General features: G+C 34.4%; 1 protein-coding gene across 1 annotated transcript; it reads left to right on the plus strand.

Moving 5' to 3' along the window:
- Positions 1-7307: 7307 nt before the first annotated feature.
- Positions 7308-10311, plus strand: LOC146914195 (uncharacterized). Its single transcript, XM_085721015.1, has 2 exons — positions 7308-8622; positions 8687-10311. The coding sequence occupies exons 1-2, from the start codon at positions 7308-7310 to the stop codon at positions 10309-10311; spliced, it is 2940 nt and encodes a 979-aa protein (XP_085577141.1).
- The last annotated feature ends 3873 nt before the right edge of the window (positions 10312-14184 follow it).

Here is a 14184-nt window from a genome sequence, read left to right on the forward strand (position 1 = left end):
TGAATCTTAGGACACTCATAACTCTCTCTCTCTCTCTCTCTCTCTCTCTCTCTCTCTCTCTCTCTCTCTCTCTCGTACTTAGTATTTCTACAAACGGGCAACTCTACCAGCGTCTACCTTACCAAGGGTTTAAGAGAATGGTTCTACTAGGCTACGACTTATTTCCATCAAGCAGACACTTGTTTCCTTAATTATTAACTAGTTACCTCCTAGGTTCATAAGATTTTACTCAATATTAGTAATGTCACCTCCTAAGTACTTACTACTAGGGTCAACTCGTTTTCGGTATCTTTCGCTAGTTATAACTATTTACTTTCTAGACATATAGATATTAGTATCGAGATATAAATATCAAGATATAAGCATCAGGATAGTAATATCAATATTAGGCCCTGTCACAACCTAAATATCTAATCTAGGGTTGCGCTACTACAGATACAAAATAAATTCCTAATAAAACTTAATAGCAAACAAAAGATAAATAAAATATAAACCACATTAAATTAAATAAATATCCAACAAAAATAAATAGAGGTTCATCTTAGAACTCTAACCTAAAAATAATTAGTTACACATGGTAATTAAAAACGAATTACTAAAGATGAAAACATGCCCTAGAAAATCAAAGAGAAGATAGAAACTCCTCTGAAGCTCTAGAATTGCCTTCCTATTGAATTCTCCAATTCTGAACGAGACTTTCTGAATGAGGAAAGTTGGTATTTATAGTGAGTTTTTCTAACTAGGTTTGGGCTAAAAACACGGGCTTTACCCATAAAAAACAGGAAAAGACGCCTACACCTTCACATTTTGGATGCTCGGGGCGCATGAGCAAAGCTCTAGGCGCATGTGAGTGTGGAAAAAGCTATGCTCTAGGCGCATGGCCATGATCTAGGCGCATGGAAAGTTTTTGCCATGCTGTAGCTGTATGGCATGTGCTATAGGCGCGTGTTGCTGCCTCGCGGGAATAGTTTCTCTGATTTTTCGTCGTTTTAGGTCTTCGTCTTCAAATAACTTGCCTCAGAACTTGGGAACAAAATTCCTCCAACTGTAAAGTCTCTTGAGGCCTCTTAAATCTTCATTCTTGGTCTTCCCAAAGTATTCACAAATCTTCAGATGTTCTTGATTTGCCGATTTGCATGATTTCTTCGTGAATTACTTCAAACCCCCCCTCCCCCCTAAAATTGCTATGTTTCGGGAAATCCAGAATTACAGATTCAAATATAGAAAACATTACAAAAGTTCTGAAATCATAGGCAATCGTTCTAATACTCCTCCTTTTTGCTTCTGAAACATACTGAAAATGACTAAAAAACATGTAAAGAATAACGTAAGATGACCTGTCCCCTTGCATCTCTAAGGGATTTTTTACTATAGTCACACAAGATTACAATTTACTCAAACACACAACAAAAGACTTCCTTTACTTAAACACACAAGTAAGAGACTTCTGCAATTTGAGTTTAAAAACTAAATAAGATTGTGTTTACCCTTGATATACAATCAAATATGTAAGAAGCTTAAAGTGCAAGCAACTTCTGAGTGCTTAAGAGATTTTAGGATTGAAAGTTTGTAAGAGTTTCTCTACGTGATTGTGCGCTATTTAATTTGACAGAGTAAGAGCATTTATATTATCATAGAAGTATTCTTATTTTTCTTCAAATTCTCAGGTCCTTATATATGAGGGAATGGGAAATTGTTGTTGAAGAAGTGTCAGCACATCAAATTAGTCATTGAGAAGCTTGATCACAGACATTGAAGATTTTCCTCAAATGGATAATGTCGTTGAGTAGTAATTTGAAAATCACGTGCTTCTAATATAATGATTTGTTACATTTTCTTTGTCCTTGAATTTTATTGTTTGTTTCTGCAAGATGGACAGAAGACGACAAACTGTACTACTTAGAGTTCGAATGCAACCTTCCTTCAGAAGACGATTAGTGAGAGTCTTCTGCTGCTAACGTCATCTTTCGATGCTTCAACCTTCAGAGACTTGATTCCATCAGAAGCTTCTTAGAGGCAAACTTCTTTTGATTAGAGTGTTGACTTAACGATTGAACTTTCTTTAGATCATGTTCCAAGTTCCAACATTTTCTCCTTTTCGTTAGATAATTTCTCATGAGTCTAAAGTCTTGATATTTCAGAACCAGAACATGACTTTGAGAGCCAAAATTTAATTTTATGGTCCAGCATACTTAAACACACATTAGCATATCCAATTCTGCTTTCATACTTTGTTATCATAAAAAATTCTGAGGCATTGTGCAAAACCCATTTTGGTTCAACAGACGTGTGTAACTCCTAACTTTGATGGTGAGAAACTCTCGGCCTGCATGGCGTGAGAAACACTCAGACCGGTGAGCAACTCTTGGCCCGCAACGCAATCTGGTGGATTCTAATTTGTGTCCATCGTGTGGAATCACCTGCTTAATGGTCTCAGGTCAGATCCGAGTATAGTTGGATTGGGCCTTGGTCCAGTCCGAAATAATATCATTATTTGCTTGGAGTATTCTTCGCAACAGGCTGCCCTCCAAGGATAATTTATTTATAAGAGGCATAATCAATAATGACACTCATCTTTGTGTGTTGGTGGTTACAACAACTTTGAATTAGCAAATCATTTGAGTTTGGCTCTTAAATTTTTTAGTTCACTTTGACATCTTGTGCATAATTGGCTTAGTATTTTTGCGGTAGATCCTTTTGGTGTTACAATCATTTTCTTTAATTTGGTCACTCAGTAAGTGTTTCAAAACCTCGGAGATCTATAATGTATTTAATTTGACTCTCTTTTTCTTGGGTAATAAGGAATGAACGGATTCGGAGGATTTTCAACAATAAGACATGCTCAACTCATCGGCTTCTGGATGAAATAAAGTCGCTTTCTTTTTGGCTGAAGACAATTTGTTAACAATGCTTTCGTTTATCATAGTTGATGGCTTAATCTTTCTGTTTGTTTAGGCATGATTTAATTTCTTTATTTTGTGCTTTTTGGCGTGTTTGTTAACCCGGTTCGGTGCAACTTCACCTACATCTGGGGGCTACCAAGCCAGGAAGGAAATTCACTATAGTAGTATTAATTCAAAGCATACATAAAAACCATTGGTCTACTAGCTTCTCAGTTAATCACTACTCGTACAATTTCTACCCAAGACTCTCACTAGTCCTACATATTTTAATCACAACCCAGTGATTGTCATGTAAACAAAAGATAATGGAGACATACTCCGTGAAAGATAAAATTCATTCTTGCTTCAAAGCTTACGAGTGATTCAAAAATTACAACTCAAAGACAGTCCAACTCTAGCATCAATATGACACTGGAGTGACTCACATATCACAAAGACTAAAACCCAAAAAGACTCTTTTGTAAATTGCGGCTTCAGTACTCAATTAGGTCTTCTGTCTTTGTTTATATAACATGCTTGCTGAATGGGCTTGACGCACAAATCCGGCTAAAGATCGGCTGAATCACGATATTTCAGCACAAATATTATGAAGCAGATCAGATGGTTCCTTAAATGTTGTAACAACATTCTTAAGGACTAAGCTAAGTATAAACCGCCTTTCTCTGCTTCTAGAACCACGCTTTCTTGGTCAACTCTTCACGTGAAACAAATATCTAGATAATATATGAAAATCTTCACGTTTAAAACGAGTCTCCAAGTAAGCGGAAAAAGGTACGCTTTGATCTCGAACCAACATGTTAAGATATCGTGTCTGACATCTTGCTAGAAGTAAAGTTTTAACAAATTGCAGCTAATCGATGTCTAAAACCCTAACATGCCGGCTTCATTTATTCCATCGGAATCTGAGATGGAAAATTGAACAAAAATATTAATTCTGTTATAAATATTAATAGTGGATGTCCAAATAGAAAATGGCTTAATGAGCCATACTTCTAGATTATTGGGCTTAGTCCATAAGATATTCTATTTCCCTATAAATAGATATCATTTGTAACATTCTCAAACAAACCGAAAAATTAATAATATTTCTCTCTATTCTCTCTTCCTCTTCTTCTCTCTATTACTGTTTCTATTTACTTAGTTTAATAACAATTTCTTTATATTTATTTTTTTACCTTTTTCATTTCAACAATAAAAAAAAATTTAACAAAAAAATACATACGATGTTAGTATTTGAAACTAATTTCTGTGTTTAAATAACATTTTTTATATAACATGAACGCCTTAATTAAACCATGACAACCATATTCACTTTGCTTTGTCAAAAAAAAAAAACACCATATTCACTTGCGTTTAAACTTTAAAAAGGTCCTATTATTTTTTTTAATTATATTACAACATATTACCTACTTTAGTAACATCGTAGTAATCATCATTCAGAGTGCACTCTGTTATTTCCTGTAATCTGATCCGAAAAAATGAGTAATATATAATCTCTTCGGTCACATTTATAAGTAAATATTTTTTTTCTTCAGATTCATCGAGTAACCAATGTATATGAACAATATTATAGTCAGATACATTAGTTATACAATGATCTTAAAAAAAGATATTTGTTTATAAATATGATGAGAAAGAGTATTGATTTTTTTACGATAGAGCACTGGGCGGGTACAAACTTTCCAAAAAGATATTTTTTTCAATTTTTTTTTATTTCTTAATATTTTTGTGGTCATATTTTTTTAGCCCAAAACTCATTGAGCTGAAACTAAAAAAATAGAATTTTAGTAAAAAAAGAGTACTAATAATATAATAATTTCTAGTCTTATAATAAACATCAGAAAAGTTAAAAATAAATAAGGTTAAATAAGTAAATGGTCCCCTTAAATATACAAACATTTGATTTTAGTCTCTCTAAAATATTTTTTAGGTTTTAGGTCCCCCTAAAATTTTTCATCGATGAAATTAATCTCTACTTTTTATTCAACTCATATCTAACTTTCATATTTTTCAATGAAATTTTTCAGAAAAGTGTAGAATATTATGACAATCTCTCCCCATAAAAAATTGAATTTTTTTAAAAAACATGAATTTTTAAGTTTTAGGTGCTAAAAAATTCATATTAAATTCATGTTATGTAAAAAATTCTATTTTTTTTTAAAAATATTGTCAGAACTTTATACACATTTCTGGAAAATTTCATTAAAAAATATAAAGGTTAGATATGAGTTGAATAGAAAATAGGAACTAATGTCATGAATGAAAAATTTTAGAGGGACCAAAAACCTAAGAAATTTTTTAGAAGGACTAAAATCAAATATTGGTATATTTAGGGGACCATTTCCATATTTAACACAAATAAATATAATGCATTTTTAGAATGGTACTAATATTATAATATAATAATTACATGTGAAAGAGCTACATGCACTTGTCTAGCCATAGCATCAACAAAGCAAGTTTAGTCCTGTTACAATTATAACAAATTTATCATTGAAATATATTCCTTACAGTCCCAGATTAGAACAAAATCTAGACAATTCACAACACGACATACTTCCAAGGTCAGTGCCTATACAAAAATAATAGATATTAATAAATTTATCTATCTACTTACTATATATAAAAAATAAGTCCCCATGACTTTACCATTTTATCCCTAAGAGGGGCATTTTTGTAATTTTCTATTGATGGGGTGTGGTTAGTGCCACCTCATCATTTTTAGGGTGCATTTCCCATTTTGCCCCTCACCTTTTTTTGATTATTTTATAATTTTTATATTTTTAATAACTTTTATAATTTTTATATTTTTAATAACTTTTAACTATTTTCCAATTTTTATTTTTTTTTAACTATTTTTCAATTTTTTCACTCAAATTCAGTTGTTTCTACATTGCCGTTGTGGGAGATTAATGTATCGTTTGATCCGACTTTTTTCCAACTTCTCTAAATTTTTAAGGAGAAGTTAGGTCAAACACTCTATCACCTATTTTAATTTTAATATTGTTTAATCATCACAACCTCACAAATATTTTTATTCACATTGTCATTTAATGATACCAAATACTTTTATTTCCTTTCTTCAACCTCGCAAATATTTACACACACACATTAACGTTTAGAGTAATATTTTATGTTCGTCTGTCTGTGATTTTGTTACGCTGATGCATATAATTTTTTTTAGTGTTGCTTGGTTGAGTGCTACCTCACCGATTTTTTTAACTATTTTCCAATTTTTATATTTTTAAAAACATTTAACTATTTTCATATTTTTTTATTTTTAACTATTTTCATATTTTTAACTATTTTCATATTATTTACTGGAATATAAGGGGAATCGGTAACAATGATTCTCGTCTTGCGTTTGCTGATATGTATCGGTTGCATAATCCGTTGTTGGTTTTTATTTCGGAACCTATGGTGGAGTATGATTCTGTTCCTAACTGGTTTTGGAGAAATATACATGTTAATAATTATTGTCTGAATAACAGGGATCCTCTCATTCCAAACCTCTCGGCTGTGTGGGGTTCGGAGTATGTCTTTAATGTGAATTTTGTCTCTTCTCAATGTCTGGTTCTGGAGTATATTTGCAGAGGAACTAGATTATATATTGCTGGAATTTATGCTAGCACGTCGTACATTCTTCGGAGAAATCTTTGGGCGGATTTGACTAGGCTACAAAACTCTTTATTGGGTCCGTGGATTTTTTTGGGTGATTTCAACGCGGTTCTTGGTGCTCATGAAAAAAGGGGACGTCGTTTAGCTCCTTCGTTATCTTGTAATGACTTCATGTCGTGGACTAATGCTAACTTGTTGTTGCATCTGAATACTAATGGGGTTCAGTTTACTTGGAAAAATGGCAGGATGGACTCCGATTCGGTTTTTCTTCGACTTGACCGTGCTATATGTAATGAAGCTTGGACAGATTTTTGGGGCATTACTTCGTGCACATCACTTTTGCGATCTCACTCTGATCATCATCCTCTCTTACTTCATTCGGATTTCTCTTCGATTCGGAGAACATCATCTTTTAAATTTTTTAAGACTTGGACCGCACATGAGGATTGTCTGCAGTTACTCTTGAAAATTTGGAATAAAGAGGTTGTTGGAACCGGAATGCATAGGCTACAGACAAAGTTGCTTCGTGTCAAGGATGCTTTCAAAGTTTGGAATAGGTCGGTTTTTGGTGATGTCCAGAAACAAGTGCAACTCGCATATGATGAGGTAGTGCGAATTCAGCAGCTTATTGATGAGTCGGGAATAGATGCAAACCTTCACCACATGGAATTACAAGCTCAGATGATTTTGACTAGAGCATTGAATTGTCAGGATCAGTTTTGGCGTGAAAAGGTGAGAAATTAAAGCTTTATTCATGGTGATCGTAATACAGCTTACTTTCACCGTATGTCCCGTATTAAAACTGCAGCTAAGCCGATTTCGCTTCTTCTTGATGGGGATGTGCACATCACTGATCAGAGGGAAATGGAAAATCATGTTGTGAATTATTTTCAAAATATTTTTGGTACTCTTAATGAATGTACGAGCAATGATTTGATTGAGAGAGCTATTCCATTGATGGTGACTGATGATGACAATACTCTGTTGACAGCTATGCCTCTAGCGGATGAGATGAAGAAGGCAGTGTTTGATATGAATGCTGATGGCGCCCCAGGTCCTGACGGATTTGGGGGACACTTTTATCAACACTTTTGGGACATCGTAGCAGCTGATGTGGTGAGTTCCGTTCAGGAATTTTTTTACACTGGAGTTATTATTCCGAATCTAAATGCAAATATATTGGTTCTTATTCCTAAAATTCCCGGTGCTGCTTCTATGGCTGACTTTCGCCCTATTGCATTGGCCAATTTCCAATTCAAAATTGTCATGAAAATTCTAGCGGAGCGTCTTGCAATTATATGTATGCGCATCATATCCCCGGAGCAAAGAGGTTTTGTTCGTGACCGTAATATTTCTGATTGTGTAATTTTGGCTTCTGAGATGATTAATTTGCTACCTAAGAAGCAATTTGGAGGAAATATAGTGATCAAGGTTGATATTCGCAAGGCCTTTGACACATTGGATTTGAAGTTTTTGATTGACGTATTACATCAGTTTGGGTTCAGCAATTTATTTTGTGACTGGATCATGGCTATTCTGCGTTCCGCTCATTTGTCTATTCTTATGAATGGTAATGCGGTGGGTTATTTTAATTGTACCAGAGGTGTCCGACAGGGGGATCCCTTATCGCCCCTCTTATTTTGTCTTGCCGAAGAGGTTCTTAGTAGGGTGCTCAAGATGGAGCGGAGTTCTAGTGCACTTCAGCCTATGTCTTATTGTCGGGGTGTTTCCCTCCCGACACACATACTTTATACTGATGACGTGTTGATTTGTTGTGTGCGATCAAAGAAAAACATCCACTGTCTGTTGAAAGTTTTCCATGACTACTCTGAGGTGTCAGGTCAGGTAGTGAATTTTGACAAAAGTAAAATATTTACTGGTGCTATGACAACTGCAAGGAGAACTATGCTTGCTCACTTTTCAGGATTCACGGTGGGATATATTCCGTTTCAATACCTTGGCTGTCCCATCTTCCAAGGAAAGCCAAAATGCATACACTTCCAGCATATTATTGATAGAATTAAAGTGAAGCTTGCTACTTGGAAAGGTGTCTTAATGTCAATTATGGGTAGGATTCAGCTAGTAAAATCAATTGTTCATGGTATGTTAGTCTATTCCTTCCACATTTCTCGGTGGCCGGTTCGTTTATTGAAAATGCTTGATAGGTGGATATAGAATTTTGTTTGGAGTGGAGACATCAACACTCGCAAAATATGTACAGTTTCTTGGTCTCAAGTTTGTCGACCTTGGGATGCTGGTGGTTTGGATCTTAAACCCATTCGTGACATCAATGATGCTTTATTACTTCAGCTCGCTCTTTACACACGACTCTCATTGCTCCAATTTATTTCAGAAGCGGTATCTTTCCTATGGCAGGCCTATAAATCGATACTTCAAGTCTTCTATTTGGCTAGGGGTGAAAGATAAATTCTCTTTGGTGAGTGCCAATACTCGATGGATCATTGGTAGTGGTGAAAATATACATTTATGGTTTGATAATTGGATGGGTAGCTCTCTCGTTTCCATCATGGATCTGCTCTCGCACTTGTTTCACGGTTTGAACGCTAATCTTTCTTATATTATTGCTGATGGTAAATGGAACCTCCCTCCCATCATTCTTGATTTCCCATTGGTGGCTGAAAAAATTAGGCAAGTCATTCTTCCGGTTTCCCCATTGCCGGATAAGTGTGTCTGGATTCACTCTACGGATGGTGAGCTTTCTTCTAAACTAGCTTTCCAATTTCTTAACCCACCTCCTCCAAAACTGGATTGGTCCTTGGCTATATGGCGCCCTTGCATTCCACCGTCTCATTCCTTTGTTTTTTGGCGGTTCATGTTATCCAAGCTTTCAACGGATGAAAATTTACAGTCAAGAGGTTGCACTCTGGTTTCTATGTGTCCGTTATGTTCCAAGCAGGCAGAATCGTCTCAACATTTGTTCTTGGAGTGCTCTTTCTCACAAAGTATCTGGTTATGGCTCGGCAGCAAGCTTCAAAGAACCATTTCTCTTACTTCTCCAGCAGCGCTGCTGAATTGTATCCCGCATAGGTGCAGCTCCCAGCTGCGTGATATCATGGTTGTTGCCATTGTGCATACGGTGCACTCTATTTGGCTTGCCCGTAACGCGGTTCGCTTTAATGCTTCTTCTATATCCCTGCATGCGACTTTGGCAAAGATTTCTTCGATGATTGCAATGTCAGGAGGCATTTCAAAAGGTTATTGTTTACTTTCAGATGTTGTTATTTTGGAAAATCTGTTTGTTTCTCCTTTGCATAGGCGTGTTCGAGACATTATACCGGTTGTTTGGAAAGCTCCCACATTCCCTTGGGTAAAGGCTAACACGGACGGATCAGTTAGAAATTCGATGTCTGCTTGCGGTGGTATTTTTCGAGATTCTCGAGGAACTTTTCTTGGTGGAATTGCTAGTAATATTGGTATGGTCTCTATCTTTGAAGCTGAAATTTTGGGACTTATAATAGCTATTGAGTATGCAGCCACCAACAGCTGGTCTCATGTATGGCTCGAAAGTGATTCTTTTAGCGTGGTTCAGGCCTTCCATAAATCGTCTCTTATTCCTGTTTGTTTGCCAAACTGGTGGCACAATTGTTCTAAAAACAAGTTGTTTCTTATTTGTTCGCATATTTTACGTGGAGGAAATGTATGTGCCGATGGCCTTGCAGCTTTGGGACATGATATTCACGACACGGTCTGGTTCACTTTGTTGCCTCCATCTTTAGGAGCGGATTTTGCTAGGGACAGACATGGGTTATCGAACTTTAGATTTCCTTGAATGTTTGGTCCTTAGCTCTCTGTATATATTTCTTTTTCTTCTTTGTTGGAGGGTATTGGCTTAGTCCCCCCTCTTTGTAAATTTTTTCTCCTTTTTTTTAATAAAATATACGTATTGGAAAGGCGGCAGAGGATGGGGGTTTCTGTTGGGTGCCAACCTAGTTGGGATGTTTCAGTTTCCCCCGGATGCCTAACCTTTCTCTTGGCCTTATCAAAAAAAAAAAAAAATTCTCCCAAATTCAGTTGCTTCTACACTGCCGTTGTGGGAGATTAAGATACCATTTGACCCGGTTTTTTTTTCCTTCTCTACATTTTTAAGGAGAAGTTAGGTTAAACACAATATAAATTAAATACTTACTAGAAAGGGAACTTTTTTTTTAATGCATAAAATTGAATGGAATGAGCTTTGGCCAAAAGATGTTGAATGCTACTTCAAAAAACTACTTCTCGACAATTTATTTCACAAGCATCTCTCTTCAATTCACGTTGAGAACCTTTTCTTTTATTTTCTAATATTATATTTCAATATGTTTTTTTCTTCCATTTAATTTTTTTTAGCCGTTCCATTTAATTTTTTTAAGGAGGTTCCATTTAATTTTATTAACTTTTTTTCAAAGAAATTTTATTATCTTTTTATCAGTTATATATTTAATTTAAATATCGATTAATCATAACAACCTCACAAATATTTTTATTCACGCTATCATTTAATGATAAAAAATATTTTTATTTTCTTTCTTTAACCTCGCAAATATATAGACACACATATTAGCGTTTAGAGTAATACTTTATGTGTGTCTGTTTTTTTGTTACGCTAATGCGTATAATTTTTATAAAATTTTGATTTTAATTAAAAGTAAAATTGTAGATGTCTTTTCTTCAAAAAATGTATAGATGCCTAAAAAAATTATGCTTATCTTTTATATGTATATATATATATATATATGTATATATATATATATGTATATATATATATATGTATATATATATATATATATATGTATATATATATATACATACACACACACATAAAAGGTATAGATGCCTAAAAAATTATACTTATCTTTTATATATATATATATATATATATATATATATATATATATATATATATATATATGTTGCACCTTTATATTGTAACAAACTATGCATATCTTTTTCTTATTCAAAAAAACTAAACATTGCTAAATAGAAAAGGTATTATTTTCTATTTTGTCAGCATCAGATGATAGGAATTTGTATAAGTTTGATAATGACTCGAAAGATGTCTTTCCTTATGTAGTGGGAATATAGTTGATGTAACACTATGGGAAAAATACTTCGTAGTTTTATCATTTACCATCTATTTACCTTGAGTTCTTTGCTTCCATTTTGTAGTCAATGGCAACCCAAATATATGTAACAATTGGTCAGGTTCGAGGCTGCTCATCAACCTACATCATCCGGTTGTTGAGAAATTTAAGATTTAGTAAGTTTGCATTATGATTTCACAATACAGTGTTAGAGTAACTTATTATTTCACAATCCGATTTGATTGTTTTTTGACCATTTTTCTTGAATTGTTGTCGTGACCTTAACACTTCTCAAGCTCAGAGTCAAAGCTTCAGTTAGAACTTAAGTCAGAGTTCGATTTCTTCTCAACGTACTTCGTACAATGATTTTTCCAAACTGTCTCAAGTTAGGCCAATTGTTGAATTTATAAACTTAGTCAATGTCTGCTTTTTTTATGCACAAACATGCCTTGAGTTTTTTTACGCACATATTAAACATACATATTGCATTATTCTTTATTTCATGTGCAAAATCTGTGTTAGGAAACATACTGCATCACGATTTGGAAAACAACTAAATTCAATCCTAACCAGTTTGGATTGTATTATGAGAGTTGCACCAAATGTTTGAAGACATCAATGTCAAATGGTGCTAGCTATATATGCACATGCGGAAGTGATGCTTAATTGGTCAACGGGGTACATATAATGTACATGCATGCATTTATCTAAACTTTATAGGAATATAATAGGAAGATAAATTAGAAGTCATGCTACATTTTCTTTAGCTTAAAATCAGTTATGCTTCCTTTATTTTATAAATTATATGTAACTATATTCGCATACATCTTATCCATGTAAATATGCATTAGACTAATATTGCAGTTATTTTCCTGTTTAACATTTCCCAAACGAGGTGTCAAGAACAATTCTGAAAGGAAAGCGCAAAACAATCACTCTCATTGATGACTAGACACAGAGACAGTATAACTGTCACCTCATTATCGCCGATGGAGCAAGCTTTGAAAATTACTTGGGTGGGCAGTGGTTCAATTTCTTCAGATAACGAGTGATGGAAGACGGTGGTAAGTGTAACACCCCGTTCTCCCAACAATGTAATATTAATTATTATAATCAGAGTAATCACACAACGGAGTGTCACACTACTTTTCAAAAATTCATAAATAGAAAATATCTATTTATTTAAGGCCAACATAAAGAATCTTAATAAACTGCAGCGGAATAATTCTTTAAAATATAATTTCAACCAAAATTCAACATTAATGAAAATCTTGGCACAAAGGCCCCAACATAATTCAACTTTATTTTCAACAACGATAAACTCTAATAGCAAGTCTTTTCCAAAATATGTGATACATAAAAGAATGAGAAGACATTCGCAACGATTTCCCCATCCTAGTATGTATCAGAGCCCTAGACACTTGAGCCGAACAAACCTACAAGTCATCAGTACCTGCACATTACCCACGGTCGAGGCAACATATACGCAGAAGGGGTGAGAAACTTATCCAATAATAATAATATATAATTCATCAAATTAATGAAAACATCAACAATTCAACAACAAGCATTCTCAAGTTCATATATACATATATATAACTCAGCATCATATTCATTTTCAACAGCATTAGACAACATCCACCACAACATAAACGTCATTATCAACAAAGAACACCAACTCGACTATGCAACATCATCAACTTAACATCATTTAATAAGGATAAAGCATCCTACCACATCTTAGACATCAACAACATATATATTCATCATTATATAACATCAATTAATATCATCCATTAACGTCAGAACAACAACAACATCATCAAGAACAACAACAACATCTTCAAGAACAATAACAACAACATCATCAAGAACAACAACAACATCAACCTCAACATGTCCGAAACAAACAACAACATATCACAGCATGCATCATTAACAATGTATATAAAAATATACATATAGCAACAACATAATCATCTCCAACAACGCTGAACAACAACAACAACAAATTCGTTATCAATAACGACATCGACAACTCGACAATGCAACGACGGCAATGACAACAACAACAACTCGACAATGCAACGACAACAACGACAACTCGACAATGCAATAACAACAACGACAACTAATGCATCATGCATGTGGTACCAATCTACGCGCGTTGAATGCTAAGCATTCCAGGGCATAAGCCCCCAACAAATTGGATGGTTAAAGCATCCCAGGGCATAAGCCCCCAACGGTTGAATGATAAACATTCCAGGGCATGAGCCCCCAACAGATGTGAGTATGCAAATGGACTCAACTTGTGTATATCAACATACAACTCCAACAACGACTACAACAACAACATATGTGCCTACAACAATTATGACACACTCCCCAACTTCGACATTAGATGATATGACGACATCAACAACGGAAATCAGCAACATAGCATATATATAAATCAACTACATTCATCTCAAGTCTAAAACATCCCCCAAAAGCAATTAAGTTTTGATCAATAGAACATAAGTCAAATATCCATAAAACACCTCAACTTAATCCCTAACACTTAAGTTTGAAGTTGGAAAACC

Source organism: Medicago sativa, chromosome 6 (genome assembly GCF_051527215.1).
Source record: "Medicago sativa cultivar Bolivia chromosome 6, Bolivia_mono, whole genome shotgun sequence".
NCBI lineage: Eukaryota > Viridiplantae > Streptophyta > Magnoliopsida > Fabales > Fabaceae > Medicago > Medicago sativa.

Coding starts and splice junctions, on each gene's coding strand:
- LOC146914195 (XM_085721015.1), top strand. CDS start 7,308: ATGTCCCGTATTAAAACTGCAGCTAAGCCGATTTCGCTTCTTCTTGAT. Junction 8,623..8,686: donor AGTAAAATCAATTGTTCATG/GTATGTTAGTCT, acceptor AATGCTTGATAG/GTGGATATAGAATTTTGTTT.